Here is a 27,566-nt window from a genome sequence, read left to right on the forward strand (position 1 = left end):
GTCCCTGAACGGCACTCCCGCTCCCAATCCAGCAGGTTCTATGGGTCTGTGGATGGCGCCCGGCCCCAGGGCTTGGGGGCCGGCAAGATCCCACTTCCACAGAGCCCTCCAGGGGATGTGGAAGGAAAACAGCATGTGGGCTCCAGCCTCTGTACCAGCAATAGGTACCTCAACCTTACAAGCACCACCGCGGGTGAGAAGGGAGCATGCTGGGGGCCCTATATGGGCCCTCTTTTCTTCCATCCGATAGAGCAAGCAGCTACTGCTGACTACAAACAGTGGAGCTATGCGTGGATGTCTGACCTCCTTCGCACAAAGCAGAAAACTGGTGAGCCAGTGATTCCACTGGGGGTGTATAGCCAGAAGGGGAGGGGCCTTACACTTTTTAGTGTAATTGCTTTGTGTGGCCTCCGGAGGCAGTGCTATACACCCAATCGTCTGGGTCTCCCAATAGAGCGCCGAAGAAATTACAGCGCTGCCACTGTGCTGTATACACTGTACTGGTGTGCGCTTAATCCGGCAAACCAGCGAAAAGCCGGATGTGTGAAACTAGACTAATATCTGAGTGCATGCCATGGCGCATGACGACACTATCATGCGCTGCCCCCAGTTACGCTATGGACGTCAGCTGCTAGCATGTATCGCAGTGCAGGGACCCGGCGGGGCTATGTGCTGTGATGCATTTCAGCTGAATATGCACCCTCAGACGCACATCCAGCTGAAGTAGGAGCTTCGGTCGGCTGGTCCCCTGTACCTTCTGGCCCGGTAAGGATTTCTTCATTTGTGATAGTTACGCCCCTGGCTGCTCTCCTGTCCTCACCTCATCCACCAACTATTGGTTGCTAAAGTCGGTGCATGTATTGTAAAGATAAAAGCAACTTCCCAGGACATACTGCATCAAATCTACTTTAGGCTGTGTGCCCACGTTACATTTTTTTTTGCAGAAAATCTGCACATAAAAACGCATGGTTTGGCAGGAAAAAACAGCTGAATATATGCCAATTTTTTTTATTGCGTTTGCACTTTTTCACATGTTTTTTGTGCGTTTAGTCATGGCGATCACGGGGGCTCAGGCGCTGTATCCCCTGCGGTCACCTGATATTACAGTTAGGACCCAGCTCTCGCTGCCAGCAGCAGTGCCCACGCCGCTACCAGCAGTTTAACCCTCTAAATGCTGCGATCAGTGTGATCGCAGCTTTCTAGAGGCAGGGAGAGGAATTGCTTACCTCTACCTCTGCCTAGCGATTGGATCCCTGTAATGCAATCACAGAGACTATCGCTGCCATGGTAACCCTGGGTCGTCATCATGATGACCCTGGGTTACTGAGGTACAGATTGCCTCACAGACCATTGCACCTATGTCACCGGAGTTCCCTGCAACAAGGTCCTGCGGTAAAGATTGCGAAGCCTAGATGCAGGGAACATTGGTGACTTCACAAGGTGAACAGAGTTCATGCCGGAGGATCTGCAGGAAACTCTGGTGATCCGCTGGCATGAACTCTATTCCCCTTGTGATGTCTATGAACTTCCCTGCAGAAAGTTCCAGCGGTAAAGAACGCAAGATGAGAAAATGGCTACGGGAAACCCCAGTGACATCAAAGCACATAAGACCACACAAAAAAAAATCAACGTGGGCATCACACATGCGTTTTTTCCTGACTCCATTGAAGTCAATTGGTGAAAAAAGCAGGAAAAAACGCAGAAACAATTGACATGCTGCTTCATTTTCAGGAACAAAAACTGCAAGAAACAAAAAGAAGCAGTGTGTGCACAGCAAGTCAGGGTTGTCATAGACTTTGATTATTATTTATGATTTTTTTTTTTTTTAAATCAAAAGGAAAAAATAAAGCAAGGAAAAACACATGAAAAAAACCAATGTGGGCACAAGGTCTTCTATGTATGTAGCTTAGCAGTGCACAGTAATTTAGCTGTATTTAGATACCGGACCTGGCTGTCTTCAACAAACTGCTCCATATACTGTGCCCACTGCTCACATTGTGACTGATTCTGAGGGATTGTGACCCCCAATCACCTTATCTAATCAGCCTCACTCCCTCATCCTCCTCTTCCCACCCCCAGATTCCAAAGTGTTCAAAGCAGCACCATGAACGGTTTACATTAAGGTATATAATGCAAAAATGTGCCGGTCAGACTGCCACTGCTGCCCTCACATGATTATCTCCTGCAGAGGCCGGCATCACTCTGTTCACCGCGCGCAGCTAGAGAGACCGAGGGCCCAGGCAGAGGTCGAGCTCAGCCGCTTCTATTGAAAGTAAAGGAACAGCGCATTTCCTCTGTCACGGAGAGGAGCTGCCTGCTTCTCTACAGGGCGGGCGCTGGGCCCCCAACCCTGCCGGGCCCGGTCGCAATAGCACCCTCTGCGACCACGATCGTTATGCCCCTGCCCAGGCAGCTGGCAGTCCTTGACCTCACAAAACTCAGTGAGAATTTATACGAATAGCAGAAGAAATAAAGCGATGCAAAATGAAGTAAGCTGAGCGGAAACACCACACAGTTTAACATTTTACCTGTAAAGACGCTGCCCAGTTGTCCCCATACTGTCGGTTTTTAAAAACCTAAGACAAACCATGTACGGTAAAGGGGCTGTTAATCTCTAGAGAAATTTTATTTTCTACTTAATGACTGGGGCTAAAATTAATTTTTAGAAGTTGATTTAATTAAAAACATTGGCTGAGATGGGGAAAAAAATAAATCTAAGAGCTAGAAACGCTCCCATTTGGCTGTCAGAATAAAGCTCAGACTGATTCTTCATTAACTGTTGTGTGTACAGAGCAATGCAATACAGCGACTATAGAAGGCCAGATTGTAAAGAAACCCAATCACAACCTTTTTTTTTTAGCCAAAAATGAATATATTTAAGAAAAAAAGTCACCAAAAGTGAACAACCCCTTTATGAATGTGTCTGCAGTACCCCAAGTGTAACAATATTTGTAATCTTGGAACTAACCTTTAAAAGTGAAACTGTCAGGTGTAATATGCACCCAGAACCACGAGCAGTTCTGGCTGTATATTACTAATCCCTGCCTAACCGTCCCTGTATACACTAGCATAGATAAAGAGATCTTTAGAAAAAGTATTTCTAAAGATCTTTTATCTTAGGATAATGAGTGCAGGGACTAGTCCCTAGGGCGTTATATCCCCCGACTGTGAGCATGCTACCATGCTAAGAGGGCGGACTAGTCGGGGGATATAAACGCCCTAGGGACTAGTCCCTGCACTCATTAGCATAAGATAAAAGATCTTTAGAAATACTTTTTCTAAAGATCTCTTTAACCCCTTCAGCCCCAGGGCACTTTCCATTTTTGTTTTTTTGCTCCCCTTCTTCCGAGAGCCGTAACTTTTTTATTTTTCCGTCAATCTTGCCATATGAGGGCTTGTTTTTTGCGGGACAAGTTGTACTTTTAAATGAAACCATAAAGTTTTACCATATGGTGTACTGGAAAACAGCAAAAAAAGTGTGATTGCATAATAGTTTTTGGGATGTTTTATTCACCGTGTTCAATATAATGGTAAAACTGATGTGTGGGCATAATGCCTGAGGTCGGTGCGAGTTTGTAGACACCAAACATGTATAGGTTTAGTTGTAAAAGGGGTTAAAAAAATTCACAAGCTTGTCCAATAAAAGTGGCGTACGTTTTGCGCCATTTTCCGAAGCCTGCAGCGTTCTCACTTTTTGGGATTTATGACTCAGTGACTGCTTATTTTTTGCGTCTCGAGCTGACGTTTCTAATGGTACCATTTTTGCGCAGATGCTACGTTTTGATCGCCTGTTATTGCATTTTGCATAAAACTTGCGGCGACCAAAAAACGTAATTTTGGCGTTTGGAATTTTTTTGCCACTACGCCGTTTACTGATCAGATTAATTGATTTTATATTTTGATAGATCGGGCATTTCTGAACGCGGCGATACCAAATATGTGTATATATTTTTTTTTTTCAACCCTTTAATTTTCAACGGGGTGAAAGGGGGTTGATTTGAACTTTGTTTGTTTTTTTCATTTTTAAAACTTTTTTTTTTACTTTTTTTTTAAATTTTACTAGTCCCCTTAGGGGGCTATAGCGTTCAGCAATTCGATCGCTCTGATCTATCTGCTGATCACAGCTATACAGCTGTAAACAGCAGATACGATCCATTCCTGCTTCACTGGCCTCCAGGCCGAGTGAAAATGAAAGTGAAACGTCATAGCTGCAGGCGTCATCACATGACCCTGTGCTACCATGGCAACCACCGAAAGTCACGTGATCACTCACGTGACTTCCGGTGGGGGCGGCGGTAAGTGAAAATCTTCACCGCGCGTATATACATCTCGCTGCCAGACTTTGGCAGCGAGATATAAGGGGTTAATGTTACAGGTGGAATGCGATTCCACTTGTAACATGCAGCCACACATGTCAGCTGTTGAAAACAGCTGATATGTGCGCCGATCACTGCACCCTGCCCGCGGCAGGGGGCGGGGCTTAACGGTACACGATCCATGACGGATAGATCCGTCCATGGTCGTGAAGGGGTTAACTATGCTAGTGTATACAGGCAGGGAATAGCAATATGCACCCAGAACTGCTCGTGGATCTGGGTGCATATTGGACCTGACAGGTTCACTTTAATATTGCCCAATACTATAGGATGCAGACACCTGGCCACTTGTAAATGCCAGGTACATTGTTCCAGCACAGAAGCTGTTCTGTCCTCGGCCCTGTCACCTGTGCACAGAAGTGATATTATCCCCACATTACTTTTGGCCACAAGGAAAGTTGTCATTAGTACAACACATTCCTTAATTTTACTGCAGCGTGTCTATAGTATAAAAAAAAAAAAAATGGGACAGTACAATCTAATATATAAAGCTGTATGTATGTCCGGAATTGGCATCGGCACCGTCGCAGCTACAGCCACAAAATTTTGCACACTCACCCGTCTGGACCGCGAAAGTGTCATAGGTTGTTGTGAGGCGAAATTTTCCCCATTATATAGATAGGGGCAAAATTGATTGGTAAATTGGAACGCGCGGGGTTAAAAAGTGAAATGAAAAGTGTTGGAGGCAAATTGACAGCTGCCAGATGTGAACAAGGGGGACTTCAAGAATGAGAGCAATGGCGCCAAAAGTATATACCGTACAGTTGCTAAGGGGGGGCCCTGACATGGGATACTCACCACACATATGCACATATGAACATACACACAAAATGTGCCACACACTACCACGTACTTGAACACATATACCACCCTCAGCACACATCTCACCACACATACACCAACCTCACCACATAATCGCCCTAAAACACACACAAGTCTGGTGTTATCCTTCAAAAATAAAAATCTGATTAATAAGCAGCCAAACTACAAGAACAACAAATGTACCACATAGGAAATACGGCCGCTGTCAGTCACATGACCGGTCTATATGTGTGTGTATGTGTGAGCTAATATATACTGTCAGTGGGAGGGCTTTCTGTTGCCTGGAGATTTATCAGGCTACCAATAGCAACCAATCACAGCTCAGCTTCTATTTTGTTACAGTTAATTAATCTGAGCTCTGATTGGTTAATACACGCAACAAAAGACATTCTCAGTATAACAAAGCTTGTGTGAGGTAATGGAATGTCAGATAGGGTGTATTGGTGGAAAGGATGATGTCAGTCACATTAACTCTATGTGAGAGGATATAGAAACTGTCAGTTACAGACTATTTTTACCACAATAATGCCGCATAAGAAAAGGAATTCCTTGGCACGAATGTCAGCTGATGCTAAGAGAAAAGCTGCATTACAGGCCAATGAAAAATGTGAAGACCGAGAAACAAGGCTGACACACGAGAACAGCAGCTGCTTCCTCAAGAGCCAATTAACTTTCTGAGGAGAGGGAAGCGAGGCTTGCAGAAATGAAAACAAGAGCTGCTTTCTCAAGGGCCAATGAACTTTCTGAGAAGAGGGAAGCGAGGCTTGCAGACAAGAGAACAAGAACTGCTTCCTCAAGAGCCAATGAACTTTCTGAGGAGAGGGAAGCGAGGCTTGCAGATAAGAGAAGAAGAGCTGCTTCCTCAAGGGCCAATGAGTCATCTCAGCAGAGAGAAGGCCGTCTTGCCACTAAGAGAATTGCTATTTCTTCCACTAGGGCACAGGAAATGGTTGGAGATTTGAAACATGCTGCCTTTTGTTACCAGTCAGACATAAACTATCAGGATCATCCTAAAGTTCAGATAGGAAAAATGGATGTGGTCTGCATGTACTGTGTACACACATATTGATTATTGGTTGTAATCATTCTGCAATATATTGGTATTTATTTTATCTAACTGCAGGATGTACACTTGTAAGTCCATCTCTTTGAATCATGTATGATTTCTGTAAAACCTTATAGTATTAATTCACCTTTGAATCAGGGTGCATTAAGGGAAAGCCGATGTGGAATGGGGGCGCCCAAAACAGTTACTCCTACCTACCAACGGAGGGTTTGACGCCGTAAGTGTGCACAGGGTGAGATAGGGACCCCATAGAGATTGTCTCCTCCTCCACCCTACTCTGCCCCTATGGTGTGATTTAATACTTTTTTTGATATTTAGGGTGCATCAAGGATTAGTTATTTTTGAATGGGGGTATGTAGTACAATTACAATTATAGTACTACACACACTTGTATATTCCCCCATATTTAGGTAGGAGCAGATCTCTTATTATAGGGATCCCATTTGGTAATGCTCCTCTGTTTACCGTGCATGCCCCTGTGTGTTCACAGTCACTGGGTGTTTTTTAACTAATTTTGATATCAATAAAGTTTATTTCATTTTATACTGATTGAGGTTCTTTGTACTTGCAAAATTAGCTGCACTCATTAGCGGACGCCATGTCGGGTTTGAAGACCCCCTGAGGTGCCTAAACAATGGAGGTCCCCCACAAGTGACCCCATTTTGGAAACTAGAGCCCTCAAATAATTTTTCTAGATGTTTGATGTGCACTTTGAACACCTGAGGGCGTCACAGAAGTTTATAACGTTGAGCCATGAAAAGAAAAATATTTTTTTTACCACAAAACTGTTGCTTCAACTAGGTTAGCTTTTTTTTCCACAAGGGTTTCAGGGAAAAAATGCACCATAAATTATATTGTACATTTTCTCCTGAGTACGCAGATACCTCATATGTGGTGGAAATCAAATGTTTGGGCACACGGCAGGACTCGGAAGGCAAGGAGCGCCATTTCACAGCAAAATTGGTTGGAATTATTAGCGGACGCCATGTTGCGTTTGGAGACCCCCCTGAGGTGCCTAAACAATGGAGCTCCCCCACAAGTGACCCCATTTTGGAAACTAGAGCCCTCATGGAATTTATCTAGCTGTTTAGTGAGCACTTTGAACTCCTGGAGGCTTCACAAAAGTTTGTAAGGTTCAGCCGTGAAAATATTTATATATATATATATATATATTTTTACCACAAAATTGTTTTTTCAAACAGGTAGCTTTTTTCACAAGGGTATCAGGAAAAGTAGGATTTTTGTGTACTCACCGTAAAATCTCTTTCTCTGAGTCTTCATTGGGGGACACCGGACCATGGGTTATGCTGCTGTCACTAGGAGGCTGACGCTAAGTAAAGATAAAAAGTTAGCTCCTCCCTAGCAGTATACACCCCGAGCCGGAGGCGGGCTCAGATCAGTTTGGTGCACAAGCAGTAGGAGGAGTACCAGAATCACCATACATAAAACAAGTTGTAACTAAAACAATGCAGCCGTGCGAACAAGGGGTCTATGAACATAAGACCGCTGAAAATAGCAGGCAAATGCAATTAAACAACCAAAAAACCAAGCAGGGTGGGTGCTGTGTCCCCCAATGAAGACTCAGAGAAAGAGATTTTACGGTGAGTACACAAAAATCCTACTTTATCGTTTCATTGGGGGACACAGGACCATGGGACGTCCAAAAGCAGTCCCTGGGTGGGAATACCGAAGCCCGCAGATGGGAAGAAAACAACAACCTCCCTCGGCGGGGTTGTACTAGAATTGAATGCTGTCACCCTATTACAGGTGTGCAACTGCTGCCTGCAAGACCTTTCTCCCAAAACTAGCATCTGCCGATGCTTGGGTGTGAACCTGGTAGAACCTAGTAAAGGTGTGCAGGCTAGACCAGGTGGCGGCCTTGCAGACCTGGTCGGCCGACGCCTGATGCCTAATCGCCCAAGAGGCTCCCACTGCACGGGTAGAGTGCGCCCTTACCCCCCGCGGTGGAGACTTGTCCCGAATCCGATAGGCCTCTGATATGGCGGAACGGATCCATCTGGCAATTGTGGCTTTGGATGCCGATTCACCCCTCTTGGGACCAGAAGGAAGGACAAACAGACCATCCGACTTACGGAACGGCGCGGTTCTGGAGACATAAATTCTAAGGGCGCGCACCAGGTCCAGGGTGTGCAAAGACCTCTCCAAGCTGTGAAAGGGGCCAGGACAGAAGGACGGAAGAACGATTTCTTCGTTAAGATGGAACGGGGAGACCACCTTTGGGAGAAAGGCGGGATCTGGCCGGAGAACCGCTTTGTCCTGGTGAAAAATCAAAAAGCGGGCACGACAAGAGAGAGCTGCCAGCTCTGACGTCCTGCGAATAGAAGTGATGGCAACGAGGAACACCACCTTCCAAGACAGGTGAGAAAGGGAAGAATCCCGCAAGGGCTCGAATGGGGGACCCTGAAGCGACCCTAGGACTAGATTAAGGTCCCACGGTTCTAGAGGCCGACGATACGGCGGGGCCAGGTGGGCCACTCCCTGGATGAAGGTCTTAACCTGTGGACGAGAGGCCAGTGGCTTCTGAAACAGGATTGACAACGCCGATACCTGGCCCTTTAGTGTTGCGAGCGAGAGACCCGCATCTAGGCCTGACTGCAAGAATGCCAATAGGGAAGGAAGGGAGAAGGCGAGAGGAGAAGAAATACTGTGCTCTTCACACCACCTAAAGAAAAGCTTCCACGTGCGGTAGTATATTCTTGATGAAGATGGCTTCCTGGCCCTAATCATTGTCTGTATCACTCTTGAAGAAAAACCAGCCTTAGCTAGAACCCAGGATTCAATGGCCAGGCCGTCAAATTTAGGACCTGTGAGTTCTGATGGAAAAGAGGTCCCTGCTGCAGGAGATCTGGACGGTCTGGAAGACGCCACGGAGCGTCTGCGAGGAGCTGAGTGAGTTCCGCGAACCATGCTCGCCTGGGCCAGTCCGGAGCCACTAGGATGACCGGTATTCCTTCTGCCTTGATCTTCTTGAGGACCCTCGGGATCAGAGGGAGCGGAGGGAAGATGTACGGGAGACTGAAGTGGCTCCATGACATGGTGAGGGTGTCGACTCCTAAAGCCAAGCGGTCGCGGCACCGCGCTACAAATTGCGGAACCTCACAGTTGAACCGGGAGGCCATTAGGTCCACATCCGGAACTCCCCATCTGTCGCAGATCTGGTTGAAGACTTCCCGGTTGAGGGACCATTCTCCGGAGGCAAGGCCTTCCCTGCTGAGGAAGTCCGCCGCCCAATTGTCCACGCCTGGGATGTGTACCGCTGAGATCAGGGAGTGATGACACTCGGCCCAGTGCAAAATCTTCTTGACTTCTCGCATCGCCCCGACACTTCTTGTGCCGCCTTGGTGGTTGATGTACGCCACCGCCGTCGCACTGTCCGACTGGATCCTGACCGGGCAACCCTGTACTAGGTGCCGAAACTGCTGCAAGGCTAGCCGGATGGCTCTTATCTCCAGAATGTTGATCGGGAGACAACTCTCCCGCGGTGTCCATCGGCCCTGCGCTGTGTGATGCCGGAACACTGCTCCCCAGCCCTGGAGACTGGCGTCGGTGGTCACTATCTTCCAGTGGAGCGGGAGGAAAGACCTTCCTGACGCGAGGTTGCGTTTATTGAGCCACCAACGGAGGGAGTGGCGGGTCTCCGGCGAAAGATGAAACCTGCGGTCCAGAGAAAAGGGAGATCTGTCCCACTTCTTCAGCAAGGCCAGCTGGAGAGGCCGGAGGTGGAACTGTGCAAAGGGTACCGCTTCCATTGCCGCCACCATACGACCGAGGACTCGCATGCCGAACCTGATGGAAACTTGGCGCTGACGCCGGAGAGCGCGGAGGCCTCGTTGCAGGGATGACATCTTCTTCTGTGTGAGGAAAACTCGCCCTTGGGTGGTATCGAATACCATGCCTAAAAAGGTGATCCGACGGGCCGGGGTCAGAGAGGACTTCTTCCGATTTATCAGCCACCCTAACCGTGAAAGGGTGTCGATCGTGACCTGAACCCCAAGACGACAGTCCTCGAAAGAAGAACCTTTTATCAACATATCGTCCAAGTACGGGATGACCATAACACCCCTGGAATGTAGGACGGACATGGCAGCCGCCATGATCTTCGTAAAGACCCTGGGGGCGGATGCGAGGCCGAAAGGAAGAGCCGTGAACTTGAAGTGATCTTCCGCTATCGCAAAGCGGAGGAACTGTTGGTGAGAGGTGGCTATTGGGACGTGAAGATAAGCGTCTTGAATATCCAGCGATGCCAGGAATTCGCCGACCTCCATGGACGCGATCACGGACCGGAGTGACTCCATTCGAAACGGCCGAGGCCTCACCGACCTGTTTAGAAGCTTTAGGTCGAGGACGGGGCGGACAGAGACGTCCTTTTTGGGGACCACGAAAAGGTTGGAATAGAACCCCTTGAAACGTTCTGCGGGAGGGACTGGTACCACGACTCCGGCTCGGAGGAGGGAGTCTATGGAGTGAAAGAACGCGCGAGCCCGCGCGGGAGACTCGGAAGGGCGAGATAGGAAAAAACGTCTCGGTGGCTTTGCCTCGAATTCTATTTTGTAGCCTGATGTGATGATCTCTCTGACCCAGGCATCGGCGGTCAGGGGGATCCACACATGCTGGAAACGAGACAAACGCCCTCCCACGAGTCTGGCGCTGTTGCGCGCCGACCGCGAGTCACTTGGAGGAACGTCGGCGGTAACCAGAAGAGGATTTCGTGGACTGGCGGGGACGTGAACGCCAGGTGGGATTGGTCTTGAATGACTGGGTCCTCCTGTCTCTCGGAGGAGAGCGGCTTTTTCGCGGCTGGGGAGTGGAGTTGAAGCTGCGAAAGGGCCGGAAACGAGCGGTGGGGCGCCGATTCTGGAAGCGCTTGGGGCGCAATTGGGGGAGAGATGTACTCTTTGCTCCCGTTGCATCGGAGATCAACTGGTCCAGCTTATCTCCGAAAAGACGCTCCCCTAGGGCAGGGAAGTTAGTGACTTCTTAGAGGCCGCATCCGCGTTCCAGGACCGGAGCCAGAGGGCTCGACGGATGGCCACATTGTTGCTGGCGGCCTGGGCCGCGCAATTTGCAGACGCCAGGGCTGCATTGAGCAGGTACTCACCCGCGAGGGAAATCTGCGAGGCGATGGGAACCAGGTCCGGATTGGCAGGAATGGCGCGGAGACCGCAGCGTAGCGTGTCCGCCCAGGACATCAGAGCCTTCGCAACCCAAACCGAGGCAAAGGCCGGTGAGAGGGATGTGCCCGCTGCCTCGAAGGCGGAACGGGCCAACCTGTCAATAGTACGGTCCGTGGGGTCCTTGAGAGACGTACCGTTAGTGAGTGGAAGGACTGTGTGAGAAGACAGGCGGGAGATTGGGGGGTCGACCACAGGGGAGCCTGCCCAATCCTTTCCAAGACCCTCAGGAAAGGGATAATGCAAATCAATGGACTTAACGCTGGTAAATACCTTGTCCGGCTGTTGCCTGTGGCTGCGCAGTAACTCAGCGAATTCTGGATGACTGCTGAATGCGCTCTGGGCCCGCTTCATCCGCTTAAACGAGACCTGGGTGCTCTGGGAGGAGACTGGGTCCATCTGTACCTTTAGGGTCTGGTTTACTGCTTCTATCAGGCTATTCACCATGCGCCGAATATCAGCCGCCTGCTCTGAGTCCAGCAGGGGTGCTGCATCGGAATCATCATCTGAGCGGTCAGAAGACTCCCTGGAGGAATGATGGTCTGGACCTGGGGATGAAGGTGAAACCTGGGAAGAGGCTGAAGACTAGACCTGGCGGGTCCGCTTCTGCGCGGCAGAGGAGGTCCCTGCAACGGGGCTCACCTGCTCCGGAGGCGATTGCGTCGGGTCTGCGGGAATCTGGGCGAGCGACGGCAGCAGGCGCAGTGCTTGCGCGATGGTACGAGAAGCCTCAGAGAGGGAATCTACGGACTGGGACAGGGACGCTAGGCCCTGCAGCATCTGGCGCTGTGGCGTCTGCGGTATCAGAAGCGTCGGCCGCGGAGTCCTGCGGAGGCTGCGCGTCTGTAGAACAGACGGAGCATAGTGGGGCGTCCTGGGAAAATTTGGTCTTGCAGGAGGAGCATGCAAAAAATAAGGCAAAGGGGGCCTGCTTGGGTCGGGTGGACTTAGCATTAGGCATGGTGAAAACAGGTACTCTCCCTGGTGGCTGCTAGGAAGGAGACAGGAGAGGGTTAACTCGTCCCTAAACTCAGAGAACGCTACCTAGTGAGGGCTACTCCTTAGGCCTCTGCCACATTCACGTGAAATTCACGCACATGCCGAGAGACACGTATTTCCCCTGCGTGTTGCGTGCAGGTAAGTACGTGCCTCTGGTACGTGCGGGCCACGTGTGTTCTACGTGTGCTATCCGCGATAGCACACGTAGAACCGGTAATTATCATACTCACCTGGTCCTTCCTGATGTCCGCGCTGCTGTCAGTGGTGCTGATCCTCGGGCTCCAGCCCTCCCGTCTACCCGCTGCTGCTGCTGCCAGGCAGTGAAGTGAATATTCTCTGAGATTAATGAGCGGCGGTCGGCAGCAAGAGGCAGCAGCGGCAGAGACAGGAGGGCAGGAGAAGGTGAGTTAATGTTTTTTTTATTTTTCACTGACACGTGTGTTTTCTCCTGCGCGTGTCACACGGGACCGCATCCACACTACACCCGTGTAGTACGGGTGCGGGCCGTGTGACACCCGTGCTGCCGGCGAAAAAACGGACATGTCAGCGCTTTGAAAAACGCACACACGTACAAACGCACACGGACACACGTTCCGTGTGGTTTTACGTGTGTGTGCCTGCTACCATAGGGTAGCATTGCTGTACGTGTCTCCGTGCCGCCGGTACGTGTAAAAAATGACAAACACGTGCCGGCGGCACGGATTTGTGGCGGAGGCCTTAGGAGCAGAGCTTACCCAGGTCCTGTGTGCTGCCCACCAGTCCAGAAGAGGGAGTCCAGGAGTGAGCTGGCCGGAAGAGTGAGAACGCCGGCGCGCTGCAGCCTCAGGGGACCAGAGACAGGCTAAAATGGCGAGGGGACACTGGAGGAGGAGCAGCATTCCGGCGCGAAAAACCGGAGGATCCACAGCCCCCACCATAAGCCAGGAGGCAGAGCGGTGGGAGGAGACTGAGGCAGACGACCGGCAGCCAATAGCGCTGCAGCGGGGGCGTGGCTAGGACGCAGGAGCGACTAGGCCGAGACCGGGGCCTAAATTTATGGAGAGGGCCGGGGGAAAGTGCAGGAGAGGTCGGTCCTACCTGTAATCGGCGGCGCCGGCCCAGCGACGGATGCGGTGCAGGCAGGGCGCCCTGCCCCTGCCTGTGTACAATGCTACTGGTCCAGGAAGACTCCGGGGGAGAGCGTGCTGAGGCAGGGAAGTGGACATCATGATGGGGGTAGCAGCCCCCTTGCAGGAGAAGGCAGCGTGACAGGGCCCCATCGATTACACACGCGCTGCGGAGGTCCCATCCCTACTGTACTCCCCTGTACGCCCTTTGGGGTGATACCGCAGGGCGAATCAGGGGTGCCCACAACAACCTGCCCACACGCGCAACCCCGGGAGTGGTACCACGGGGATGGACGGGGGAGAGGGCCCGAAATCTCAAGCCCCTGCGACCCTGGGGAGTGGTACCCACAGGGCTGCGGAGGATGAGTGAAGCGAATACCTGCAGAGAAAAAGAAGATAGGTATGAGAGCGATGAGCGGCGCCGAAATAAAAGAAAAAAGCGCAAAAACATACATGGCTGAGGGGGGCCGAGACGGCCCCCCTCAGCCTCCTACGACACTAAGCTAAAACTGATCTGAGCCCACCTCCGGCTCGGGGTGTATACTGCTAGGGAGGAGCTAACTTTTTATGTTTACTTAGTGTCAGCCTCCTAGTGACAGCAGCATAACCCATGGTCCTGTGTCCACCAATGAAATGATAGAGAAAAATGCACCATACAACGTATTGTGCAATTTCTCCTGAGTACACAGATACCTCATACGTGGTGGCAATCAATTGTTTGGGCACACGGCGGGGCTCAGAAGAGAAGGAGCGCCATTTCACAGCAAAATTGTTTGGAATTATTAGCAGACACCATGTTGCATTTGGAGACCCCCTGAGGTGCCTAAACAATGGAGCTCCCCCACATGTGACCCCATTTTGGAAACTAGACCCCCCCCATACAAAAAAATTAGTTTGGCGAAATAAAAAATATGGACGTCAGTAAAAAAAAATAAAATAAAAAAATAATGAGCGCCTGCAACTCACACTATGGCAAGTGCCACACGAATCTTGTATCGCATCATCTGGCACAGCCGCACACTCCTGTCTGGAAGAGAGCGACCATGCCGGATGATGCGATGTGAGACTTGTGCATCGCTCTCACGTGTGGCACTGGGCTGACCCTTACAATATTCAGTAAAAAAATACTGTAGTTGACGATTACTACAGTATAATTTTACTGGCCCTAAACTAAGTTTATTTGTATTTCTTTCTTAGTTTACAGAAAAAAAAAATCAGGACGCACGCACGGATGTGCTGCAAAGAGGGGGGGACTAGGTGGGATGAAAAAAAAAGATGGATGGGGGATGGGAGAGGGCGCGGCGGGGATGGGAGAGGGCGCGGCGGAGGATGGGAGAGGGCGCGACGGAGGATGGGAGAGGGCGCGGCGGAGGATGGGAGAGGGCGCGGCGGAGGATGGGAGAGGGCGCGGCGGAGGATGGGAGAGGGCGCGGCGGAGGATGGGAGAGGGCATGGCAGATGGAAGAGCGGTGGAGGATGGGAGAGGGCGGGCAGCAGATCAGGGTGAGAGGTGGGGGCTTAAGATGAAGAGGATGGGAGAGAGCAGGCTGCAGATCAGGGAGGGTGAGAGAGGGGGCAGCAGATGATGAGTGAAAGCGGGCAGCAGATCGGGGAGGGTGAGATGGCGGACAGCGTGCAGCAGATCGGGAAGGTGAAATGGGGGAGGGGGCAGCAGATCGGGAAGGTGAGATGGGGGAGGGTGCAGCAGATCGGGAAGGTGAGATGGCGGAAAGCGTGGAGCAGATGGGGAGGTGAGATGGCTGAGAGCGTGCAGCAGATTCGGAAGGTGAGATGGGGGAGGGGGCAGCAGATCGGGAAGGTGAGATGGGGGAGAGCGTGCAGCAGATCGAGAAGGTGAGATGGCGGACAGCGTGCAGCAGATGGGGAGGGGTGAGATGGCGGACAGCGGGCAGGAGATCGGGGAGGTGAGATGGCGGACAGCGGGCAGGAGATCGGAGGTGAGATAGCGGGCAGAAGATCGCGGAGGTGAGATGGCGGGCAGGAGATCGCGGAGGTGAGATGGCGACAGCGTGCAGCAGATGGGAAGGTGAGATGGGGGAGTGCGGTGGCAGCTCGCACAGGGTGGGAGATGGTGGAGGGGGCAACAGATGAGGATGGGAGAGAGCGGGCAGCAGCTCACGGAGGGGGGCAGCGGCTGATGGGGGGAGCGATGGCAGAAGGAGGCGGCTGCAGCAGATAGAGGAGATCGGCGGCAGTTGCAGCGGATCAGGGGCAAGGGCTTACCAGGGCACTTGCAGGGATCGCTCCCCTTGGCTTCCACGGACGAGTAAAGCGGAGGGGAGTGGTCACCGGCCCAAGATCCACGGTGATTGGAGAGATCGGTCACAAGGCCGATCTCTCCAATCAGAGCTGGGGCTGGGTGAAGCATCGATCACCCAGCTCCAGCCAATAATCAGTGCTACAGCTGCACTGATTAGGGCTGGATTTCAATGTTTTAGCCATTTTCAATGGCTGGAACATTACAGTGGCTGTGATTGGCTGAGCGGTGTTCGTCAGCCAATCACAGCCTCCGTAGGTCCGGGGAGGAGGCACCACCCCTCCTGAGGTCAGGCACAGGTCCCCTCCTCCCCGAATCTGCGGTCTGTGTGAACCGATTGCACTCACTGGGGCTCCGGGGCTGCGATTTCGACATGACGTTAAGGGGTTAATTCCTAACACTCGCCTTGATATTGTCACTATTTTGTAGCAGTTCCTTCTCTCCAACAATCCATATGTTCAACTTTTCAAGACTACACTTGAATGCATGCCAAATGATTACAAGGTTGTCATTCGAGCTGACAAAACACCACAAGGTGAACATCAGCGACGTTTCAATGCTACCACATTTGATTAGGTAGCCATCTTGATTGCAGGTAATGATTTTCAAAGCCGTGACATTGTGCTTCAGATAAGGAACAATAGTTTGCAACGAATAGCAGAAACTCACAGGTCCTATGATGCTCTGCAATATCCAGTCATCTTTTGGCAGGGATAGGATGGCTATCACTTTGGAATACCTCAGATAGATCCTACAACAGGCAACCCTTCCGGAAAAAAAGTGTCTGCCATGGACTTCTATGCATATAGGAGCATGACAAGATTTGCAGAGGAAAATCACATCTTGAAATGCAGACACCTCTTCCACCAATTTATTGTTGACATGTATGCAAAGATTGAGAGTGAACGTCTTTTATATATCCGACTAACCAGGGCGAAGCCCGGTAGTACAGCTAGTATGTTATATAGCCAAATTTATAGAAAAATGATTAAAAGAAAAGGTGGGGAAATAGTGTGTAAAGGAGAATACTCCAAAGAAACAGAAGCAAGTCATCACTTTATGTGGCTTGGCCTTTAGGGTTTCCATATAGAGCATTTCTAGAGCCTCTGCGGCTCCGGCTCTACAGCACATTTATTGTCACTTTCCTTTAATGATGAGACGTGTCTGAGGATTGTTGCTTATTAAAGTATTTCTACAACTAAGACTGTGCCGACATTTCCATATTCAGGATGGTTTTAGTGGATAATGCCAGCACGCCTGACCTGCACAGTCCTATGCCAGCATGCCGATGGGTGCAGGGAGGACGCCTGCGGGTGAGGAGAGGCGCGCAAGGAAACAGGTTTTGTAATAAGCACAACAGGCCTCGAGTGCCAAGAATTGCTCCACACCCAAAATGTACAAACGCGCCTTGTTACGTGCAGTCCACTGATCGCTCTGAGCAGTACAGGACAAGACTTTCTCCAAGGATGGGAACAGTAATGCGTTACATCTTTCTCACATGTGTAGTAATGCTCAGGAGACGCACACAATATACAGACTATTTCCCCTGCTCCTGACCAGGCACACTTTGGGGCTTATTTTTATCTATGCGCTTTTAATGGCTTCAACATTTTTTTCCTTCCTCAGAAATAACTTTTACCTCAAAGCATGGGAACACGAGGCTCCATTACACTCCGGTTTTTTTTGCCGCCATCATTGGGATAAAAATGGAAAGAAAAAAGTAGGAAATAAATGTATTTTTCATTTTTTGTTTTACGACTGGACAGGACTGTTTAACGAAACATTTCACATAGTGTTTCCCTTTCCATAGAAATATTGTTATATATTAGACATTATGCGATCGTGGCTATAAACAGCAGTTTGGGAGTACAGTGTTTTTCTTTTAAATCTATATTTTTTTTTCTCCCTTTTTATTTTATACATAGTGTCCCTCCATGAGGTCTTGACCTTTAGGAAGGCACTTGAACATATTAATCCCTTCACGACCTAGGACGTACATGTACGTCATAAGTCATGTCCTTGTTTTTAATGTAGGCTCACACGCCGAACCCGCATCTTTCCCTGCACATAAGAGCTGATCTGATCAACTAACATGTGCCTCTAAAAGCCACTGGTGGATCACAGATCCGTGTGTGACTGTTAACCAGTTAAATATCGCTATTATCTCTGACAGCGGGATATAGAATGCTCCGATAGGTGACGCATCACTCCCTGCTCCCATCAGTGGCCCCATGATGTGTTTGCAGGGCACCGGGGGTCCGCTGATGCCCCCCGTGTCTATCATGACTAACTTCCTGTGAACAGCAGCTGCGTACCAGCATTCATTGGAGAGTGTGAATTGTGCTGTACAGAGTGAAGCGGATGCTAATGCCCTGCTCTGTACAGCACAAGCAATCAAAAGATCACAGCTTCAAGTCCCATAAGGGGGACTACTAAATATACCGTATTTTTCGCTTTATAAGACGCACCGGATTATAAGACGCACCCCTAAATTTGGTGAAGGAATAGAGAATTTTTTTTTAATAAATGGGGTCCGTCTTATAATGCCAGTGTCCGTCTAACAAATCATATAGGGTATATGTCCCTCATAGCCCCCGCATCCTAAAATAAGCCCCCTTAATCTGGATATGGCCACCTTATATTGAATATAGCCCCCTTGTGCTGGCACAAGCCCCCTGTGGCTGCCACACACTGTCCCCCTGTGGCTGCCACACACTGTCCCCCTGTGGCTGACACACACTGTCCCCCTGTGGCTGACACACACTGTCCCCCTGTGGCTGACACACACGACGCCCCCCTGTGGCTGACACACACGGCCCCCCCCCTGTGGCTGACACACACGGCCCCCCCCCTGTGGCTGACACACACGGCCCCCCCCCTGTGGCTGACACACACGGCGCCCCCCCTGTGGCTGACACACACGGCCCCCCCCCCTGTGGCTGACACACACGGCCCCCCCCCTGTGGCTGACACACACGGCCCCCCCCCTGTGGCTGACACACACGGCCCCCCCCCTGTGGCTGACACACACGGCCCCCCCCCTGTGGCTGACACACACGGGCCGCCTGTGTTAGCTATCGCCCCCAGGCTGCTGCTTTCAGTAAACAGCAGCAGGAGACCGGAGATCAGCACTGGAGGGGGGAAGCAAAGAGTTTTTTTATTTAACTAGGCCATATGCGATCAAAGGAGGGCGCAGGCAGGTATAATATGCCCTGCTGCCCCAGCCCCTCAGCGTGATGCAGTTGCAGCACCACACTGCTGGACAGCGGCTGTGCATATTATATGAGCGGGAGCAGATCAAACGCTGCCGCTCGCAGCTGTCACCTGACCCCAGCAACACTCCAGAGCGGACCCTGCTGTATGTATGTGTATATATATATATATATATAGTGAGACTCATGTGGGATTAGTGGATGAGGGCAGGTATATCTCACCCCGGTATCGGTCCTATGTGACTAAGGGGTGCTTCACACACAGCGAGCTCGCTGCCGAGATCGCTGCTGAGTCACGGTTTTTGTGACGCAGCAGTGACCTCATTAGCGATCTCGCTGTGTGTGACACTGAGCAGCGATCTGGCCCCTGCTGCGAGATCGCTGCTCGTTACACACAGCCCTGGTTCGTTTTCTTCAAAGCCGCTCTCCTGCTGTGACACACAGATCGCTGTGTGTGACAGCAAGAGAGCGACAAATGAAGCGAGCAGGGAGCAGGAGCCGGCGTCTGACAGCTGAGGTAAGCTGTATCCAAGATAAACATCGGGTAACCAAGGTGGTTACCCGATATTTACCTTAGTTACCAGCATCTGCAGCTCTCACGCTGCCTGTGCTGCCGGCTCCGGCTCTCTGCACATGTAGCTGCTGTACACATCGGGTTAATTAACCCGATGTGTACAGCAGCTAGGAGAGCAAGGAGCCAGCGCTCAGTGTGCGCGGCTCCCTGCTCCCTGCACACACAGCTGTGCGCTGGTAACTAATGTAAACATCGGGTAACCATACCCGATGTTTACCTTAGTTACCAGTCTCCGCAGCTTCCAGACGGCAGCTCCGTGCAAGCGCAGCGTCGCTTGCACGTCGCTGCTGGCTGGGGGCTGTTCACTGGTCGCTGGTGAGATCTGCCTGTTTGACAGCTCACCAGCGACCATGTAGCGATGCAGCAGCGATCCTGACCAGGTCAGATCGCTGGTCGGATCGCTGCTGCATCGCTAAGTGTGAAGGTACCCTTAGCCTGGCCAGGATCACCTGGCTACTAATGGATTAATGGGAGGTGAAGGACGGAGGTAAAAGGAATCTGGGAAGTTGGGGGAGGGTCTCCATCTGGGAACACAGTAAGCCTGTCTGTGTAGGAGACACTTGTGAGGAGCAGTGCCTGATGTTTGTATGGTTTAGCTGGAAGGGAGAAGCCCTCCAGTTGGTAGTTAGGATAACACCGTGTATAGTTAGTGCCGGACAGGCAAGGATTTATTTTGTTGGTGTTTTTTTTCCTTTTGTTTATGCTTCACTGCAATAAACCTGACCAAGCGTCAGTTACACCTTGAATTCGGCTGTCTGCCTGAGGTGAATACGTGCCCTTGGAACCCAGCAAAGGCGATCCCGGAGCGTGTTATCACAATATATATATATATATATATATATATATATATATATATATATGTATGTATGTATATGTATAAGCGAAAAATACGGTAATAAAAAGTGAAGACAATCAATTTTTTTAAAAGATGAACCAAAAAAATTGCAGAAGTTTAAATCACTCCCTCTTTTGGAAAAACTACCGTATTGTTCACATTATAAGACATGCTTTTCCTCAAAAAAAATTGAGAGGCTGGCTGCCTCTCTGTACGGGTGGCCGGCTTGCTGTGCGGCCTGCGGTGGCTGTGCTGGCAGCGGAAGCTGCGGTGGCTGTGCTAGCAGCGGAAGCTGCGGTGGCTGTGCTAGCAGCGGAAGCTGCGGTGGCTGTGCTAGCAGCGGAAGCTGCGGTGGCTGTGTGGCGGGTATCCCAGATGCTCTGGCTTCAAATGATGGCGCTCGGAGTCAGCACGTGCACATATGGAGCTCTCGGCTAAGAGCTCCATATGTGCACACGCCACTCTGGGCGCCATTTCTTTGAAGCCCAGACCGCCGACAGAATCTGGGACACCCACCGCGCCAGCCTACTCCACTACACAACCACCGCAGCTTCTGCTTCCAGCACAGACCCCCTCCCTTGCCAGTACAGACCCCCCCCACCCCTGCCAGCTAAGACCCACCAACCAATGCCAGCACAGACCCTCACCACTGCACAGACCCCCCCCCCCACCGCTGCCAGCACAGACCCCCACCACCGCTGCCAGCAGACCCCCCCCACCCCTGCCAGCACAGACCCCCACCAATGCCAGCACAGACCCCCACCACTGCCAGCACAGACCCCCACCACTGCCAGCTCAGACCCCCACCACTGCCAGCTCAGACCCCCACCACAGACCCCCACCACTGCCAGCACAGACCCCCACCACTGCCAGCACGGACCCCCACCACTGCCAGCACGGACCCCCACCACTGCCAGCACGGACCCCCACCACTGCCAGCACGGACCCCCACCACTGCCAGCACGGACCCCCACCACTGCCAGCACGGACCCCCACCCCTGCCAGCACAAACCCCACCAGCACCGCCCCTGCCTCTTGCGACTCCACTCCACAACCGCTGCTGCTTCCTCTCTGGTAAGACAACATCAGAGTATAAGATGGACCCCATTTTTTTTATCTCTAAATTTGGGGTGCATCTTATATTCTGGTGCGTCTTATAAAACGAAACATATGGTATTTAAAAAATAAACAAACCCCACATATTTGGTATTGCTGAGTTCAGAACTATCCAATCTATCAAAATATAAAATGAATTTATCCGACGATCGGTAAACAGCATACCGAAGAAAAGTTTGCCAGAATTAAGGTTTTTTTGGCTGCTGCAACAGAGGTGATCGAAACATCGCATGTACTCAGAAATGGTGGCTGCATCTGACAGCTGTTCTCCACCCCCACAGCCGCTTCCCTGAACTGACATTTACAGCCTGTGGACAGTTCAGATGTAGTTAAAATAAACCAAAAAGTCAAAAAGTAAACAACCATGGACAACAACATGCAGAGGTATGACCTATACTAGAAATATTATCCAAGGTTCACTTCTTCACCCTTTACTCAATGTGCTCAATTAAAGGCATGAGCGGTACAATTGTGTGTGTTATTAGTTTAGTTAGATTGTGTTTGTCTATAAGGTGACTTTTTTTTATTTCAGACCACGTTAATAATCTATGCAGACAAATAAGTAGTCCAAAAAGACTTCAGTGACTATTCTGTAGTTGTTGGCTGATTGCACACCACACAGGGCTGTAGCATAGCAATATATTGTGTGCATCTGTTGTGACAACACTGCGGTATGTCAACCAAAAGGAGCTGAAACTTTGTGTACGCCATGTCTTCTCTTTTATAGGAATGCGGCTAAGCAGCTTGCAATGTGCCCTCAATACGGGATTGGGTCGCCATCTACTGGACAGGTTAGAATTTACAGGAGTTTTCAAATAATATAAATATGCCCTTATTAAAAGGAACCTGTCAGGTGCCCTCCAAACCAGCAGCATTCATACCTGTATGCCAAAATTCCCAGCCTAACCAGCCCTGATTAATGCCATTTACTTAAATCAAGGTTTCTTAAAATCATATATAAAATGCGCTGTTCCTATGAGAATTAGCGCATTGACTATTCAAACTGGCATTAGTAGGCTAGTCTGCCCTCTTTCCATGTTATCACACCCCTATGAAATTTGGTTTTATTTTTCTGATTAGGGCTTAGATGAATGGGATAAAATGCCCAACAATCCACAATAAAATCTGAAACATGTGAACATACAGTGTACTACATAAAGCTATGTGACAAGTACAGATGAAGGGGCCACAAATCATAACATGATCACCATATCATAGGGATGGACTATGCTCACGGCTATGTTATACCTTTTCTGCAAATCATATGAATGATGGTATTATGTAAAATATACAAAGGTCGTCGTATGAAACCACCTAAATAAAATGAGCCCTCTGCGACTGGACATCCTGATATCATGTCTTGTAGCATAGCGGCATCACTAGTCCATAAGCTGGTCTATGATCAGTAAAGTATTATAACACGTGAACATTACCCATGTATCGCTCCTCCCGATCGCTGCACTCCTCTTCTTCATCAGGATAATCATTCCTCCAGTTGTTTTCTTCATTCTCATCATCCTCATCTTCATACACTTCATCCGGCTCATCATCTTCAGGCACCTGAGCACGCAACGTAGAAAGAAAAAACAAAGGTCAAAAAACAGTGACAATAATAATGACAACTAAAGGGAATTTGTTAATTTTGCTACTTTTATTAGAGCATAATCAACATATGTAATTGGAAAGATTAACTCCTCTCAATTAGCTCAGCCTGAGCAGCTCTTCCTCCACTCTGTTGAATCTGCTGACGAGGTGTAACTGGCAACACATGCTGATTGACAGCCAACTCCCCGCAGGTAGGCAGCGGAGAGCCGGCTGTCAATCAGAATGACATCACTAGAGACGCCGTCAACAGAGCAGAGTGGAAGAGAAGCTGTTGCTCTGGCGGCGTGATGTCACTGGGAGCCGCAGAATTGCAGGTAAGAGAGGTCTGTGACCGCTCTGTGTCGGTAGAAATAAACACTGGGCAGAACAGGCAGGTAGTTGGCAACTGTTGATCTTTTTAACCATTCTTACAAAGAGTCTGTCACCTCGAAATACATTTATACCAGCACACAGTGCCATTGTAGGAGCCTAGAGACCTCACAGTGTCAGTGCGCCCACTTTCATCTCTCTTTACCGTCGCACAGGCTGCCTGCTACTGTGTAATCCTGTGTGGAGCGAGCATCCGCAGCAGATACAGTGAGATGGGAACACACTTGTGCACAATGACAGTGCATGCTCTCGGCTCCTGGAGTGTCAGTGCGTGCAGGACTGGAGACTGAATTCATGCAGCAATCCAAACTGAGCGCTGTCAATGAACATAAGGAAAGGTGTGGAAGATTGCAACTAACTGAGCAAAATGGTGATCTGGCCCTTGGTCCCGCCATGGTGGACTCCTTACTTACATATAAAATCTATTTTTTTTTAATATCAAACAAAATAAGCAAAAGTTACAGCACATGTACGCATTTTATTGGGGCTAAGTCCCCTTTATAAATATAAAAATAACTTAAGTTTCAGGGGTGACTGACTCCCTTTAAGGCCTCTTTCACACGTCCGTTAAAAACCATGCACGTTTTTCATGGACGTGTCAAAGGTGCATTTTGTCCTCCATGAGCCGTGTTTATGGCTCACGTGTGTTTTCCGTGATGACACACGGAGAACGGAAACCTTCTGCTCACCTGCCCCTGGCGTCGCTGTCTGTGGTGCTGATCTTCGGTCTCCGGTCCTGCCGACTCCCCGCTGCTGCAGCTTCCGGCCGCAGTGAAGTGAATATTCAATGAGTGGCAGTCGGCAGCAAGTGACAGAAGTGGCAGAGACAGGAGGGCTGGAGAAGGTGAGTAAAGATTTTTTTTTTTTTTTAAAGACACATGTCTTCTCTCCGGTGTATGTCACACGGCACACATCCGTGTGGTCCATGTGTGTTATGTGTGACACGTTTGCGTTCCGTGTGACATCCGTGATGCCGTAGAGAAAACGGACATGTCGGCGTGAGAAACATACGGCCACACCTAAGTACGGAGCGGACACACGTTCCATGCGCAAGAAGGGAATTTTGTTACTTACCGTAAATTCCTTTTCTTCTAGCTCCTATTGGGAGACCCAGACGATTGGGTGTATAGTACTGCCTCCGGAGGCCACACAAAGCATTACACTAAAAAGTGTAAGGCCCCTCCCCTTCTGGCTATACACCCCCAGTGGAATCACTGGCTCACCAGTTTTAGTGCAAAAGCAAGAAGGAGGAAAGCCAATAACTGGTTTAAACAAATTCACTCCGAAGTAACATCGGAGAACTGAAAACCATTCAACATGAACAACATGTGTACCCGAAAAACAACCAAAAATCCCGAAGGACAACAGGGCGGGTGCTGGGTCTCCCAATAGGAGCTAGAAGAAAAGGAATTTACGGTAAGTAACAAAATTCCCTTCTTCGGCGCTCCATTGGGAGACCCAGACGATTGGGACGTCCAAAAGCTGTCCCTGGGTGGGTAAAGAAATACCTCATGTTAGAGCTGCAACGACAGCCCTCCCCTACGGGGAGGCAACTGCCGCCTGCAGGACTCTTCTACCTAGGCTGGCATCCGCCGAAGCATAGGTATGCACCTGATAATGTTTGGTGAAAGTGTGCAGACTCGACCAGGTAGCTGCCTGGCACACCTGTTGAGCCGTAGCCTGGTGTCGTAATGCCCAGGACGCACCCACGGCTCTGGTAGAATGGGCCTTCAGCCCTGATGGAACCGGAAGCCCCGCAGAACGGTAGGCTTCAAGAATTGGTTCCTTGATCCATCGAGCCAGGGTGGATTTTGCAGCCTGCGATCCCTTGCGCTGACCAGTGACAAGGACAAAGAGTGCATCCGAGCGGCGCAGGGGCGCCGTGCGGGAATGTAGATTCTGGGTGCTCTACACCAGATCCAACAATGCAAAGCCATTACATATCGATGAAATGGATAAAAGGAAGGTAAGGAGATATCCTGATTGTGATAAAAAAGGGATACCACCTTAGGGAGAAACTCTGGGATCGGACGCAGCACTACCTTATCTTGGTGAACACCAGGAAGGGAGCTTTGGATGACCGCGCTGCTAGTTCGGACACTCTCCGAAGAGAGGTGACCGCTACCAGAAAGGCCACTTTCTGTGAAAGTCGAGAAAGTGAAAACATCCCTCAGAGGCTCGAAGGGCGGCTCCTGGAGAGCAATTAATACCCTGTGCAGATCCCATGGGTCTAACGGCCTCTTGTACGGAGGGACAATGTGATAACCCCCCTGCAGGAACGTGCGTACCTGAGGAAGTCGTACTAGGCGCTTCTGAAAAAATACCGACAGCGCTGCGACTTGTCCTTTAAGGGAGCCGAGCGACAAACCTTTTCCCAATCCAGATGCAGGAAGGGAGGAAAAAGGAGACAATGCAAATGGCCAGGGAGACACTCCCGAAGCAGAGCACCAAGATAAGAATAACTTCCACGTCTTGTGGTAGATCTTGGCAGACGTCGGCTTCCTAGCCCGTCTCATGGTGGCAATGACGTCTTGAGATAATCCTGAAGACGCTAGGATCTCGGACTCGATGGCCATACAGTCAGGATCAGGGCCGTAGAATTCAGTGGAAAAAACGGCCCTTGGGACAGTAAGTCTGGCCGGTCTGAGAGTGCCCACGGTTGGCCGACCGTGAGATGCCACAGATCCGGGAACCACGACCTCCTCGGCCAGTCTGGGACGACGAGGATGGCGCGGCGGCAAGCGGAGCTGAGCTTGCGTAGCACTCTGGGCAACAGTGCCAGAGGTGGAAACACATAGGGTAGCTGGAACTGCGACCAATCCTGAACTAGGGCGCCTGCCGCCAGAGCTCTTTGCTCGTGAGACCGCGCCATGAAAATCGGGACCTTGTTGTTGTGCCGAGACGCCATTAGGTCGACGTCCGGCATCCCCCAGCTGCTACAGATTTCCTGACACCATTCTGGGTACAGAGGCCATTCCCCTGCGTCCATGCCCAGGCGACTGAGGAAGTCTGCTTCCCAATTTTCTACGCCCGGGATGTGAACTGCGGATATGGTGGATGCTCTGTCCCCCACCCACGTCAGAATCCGCCGGATTGCCTGGTAGGCTTGGCGATGCGTGTTCCGCCTTGGTGGGCGATGTCTGCCACCGCTGTGGAATTGTCCGACTGAATTCGGATCCGTTTTCCTTCCAGCCACTGCTGGAAGGCTTGCAGGGCAAGATACACTGCCCAGATTTCCAGAACATTGATCTGAAGGATGGACTCCTCTGAAGAGAGTCCTTGACCGTCTGAGAAGGGAAACGTTCCTGTCTAGGGACGTCGACTCCCCAACCCATTGGCAAAGCATGTCCCATTGAAGTGGACGCAGATGAAACTGCGCGAAAGTGACTGCCTCTGCATGAGGCGTCTTAAGGGGTGTGACTGGCCTTGAAGGAGAGACTGCACCCCCGTCTGTAGTGAACGCTGCTTGTCCAGCGGAAGCTTCACTATCGCTGAGGGAGTGTGAAACTCCATGCCCAGATATGTCAGCGATTGGGTCGGTGCCCGATGTAACCTTGAAAAGTTGATGATCCCCCCGAAACTCTGGAGAGTCTCCAGCGCCCCGTTCAGGCTGTGTTGGCATGCCTCTTGAGAGGGTGCCTTGACAAGTGGATCGTCCCAGTAAGGATCACAGAGTGACCCTGAGAGTGCAGGACTGCTCCCACTGCTGCCCTGAACTTGGTGAAAACCCGTAGGGCTGTCGCCAGACCGAAGGGCAGGGCTACGCACTGAAGATGCTCGTCTTCAATAACGAAACGTAGCAAACGCTGGTGCTCTGGAGCAATCGGCACGTGGAGATAAGCATCCTGATATCTATTGATGCTAGGAAATCTCCTTGAGACATTGAGGCAATGACGGAGCGGAGGGTTACATCCGGAACCGCCTGGCCTTCACGTGCTTGGTGAGCAGTTTTAGGTCCAGAACGGAACGGAAAGAGCCACCCTTTTTTGGCACCCCAATCAGATTGGAGGAAAAAA

At 50.6% G+C, this 27,566-nt stretch overlaps 1 protein-coding gene across 1 annotated transcript in view; it reads right to left on the minus strand.

Moving 5' to 3' along the window:
* SLC7A6OS (solute carrier family 7 member 6 opposite strand) overlaps positions 1 to 27,566 on the minus strand; it is a 61,054-nt gene that overhangs the window by 21,127 nt on the left and 12,361 nt on the right. The window contains exon 4 of the mRNA XM_075325676.1: positions 23,010 to 23,136. Coding sequence (XP_075181791.1) covers positions 23,010 to 23,136 — 127 coding nt within the window. The remainder of the gene's footprint in view (positions 1 to 23,009; positions 23,137 to 27,566) is intronic.

Source organism: Anomaloglossus baeobatrachus, chromosome 10, assembly GCF_048569485.1.
Source record: "Anomaloglossus baeobatrachus isolate aAnoBae1 chromosome 10, aAnoBae1.hap1, whole genome shotgun sequence".
In the NCBI taxonomy this organism is placed as follows: Eukaryota; Metazoa; Chordata; class Amphibia; order Anura; family Aromobatidae; genus Anomaloglossus; species Anomaloglossus baeobatrachus.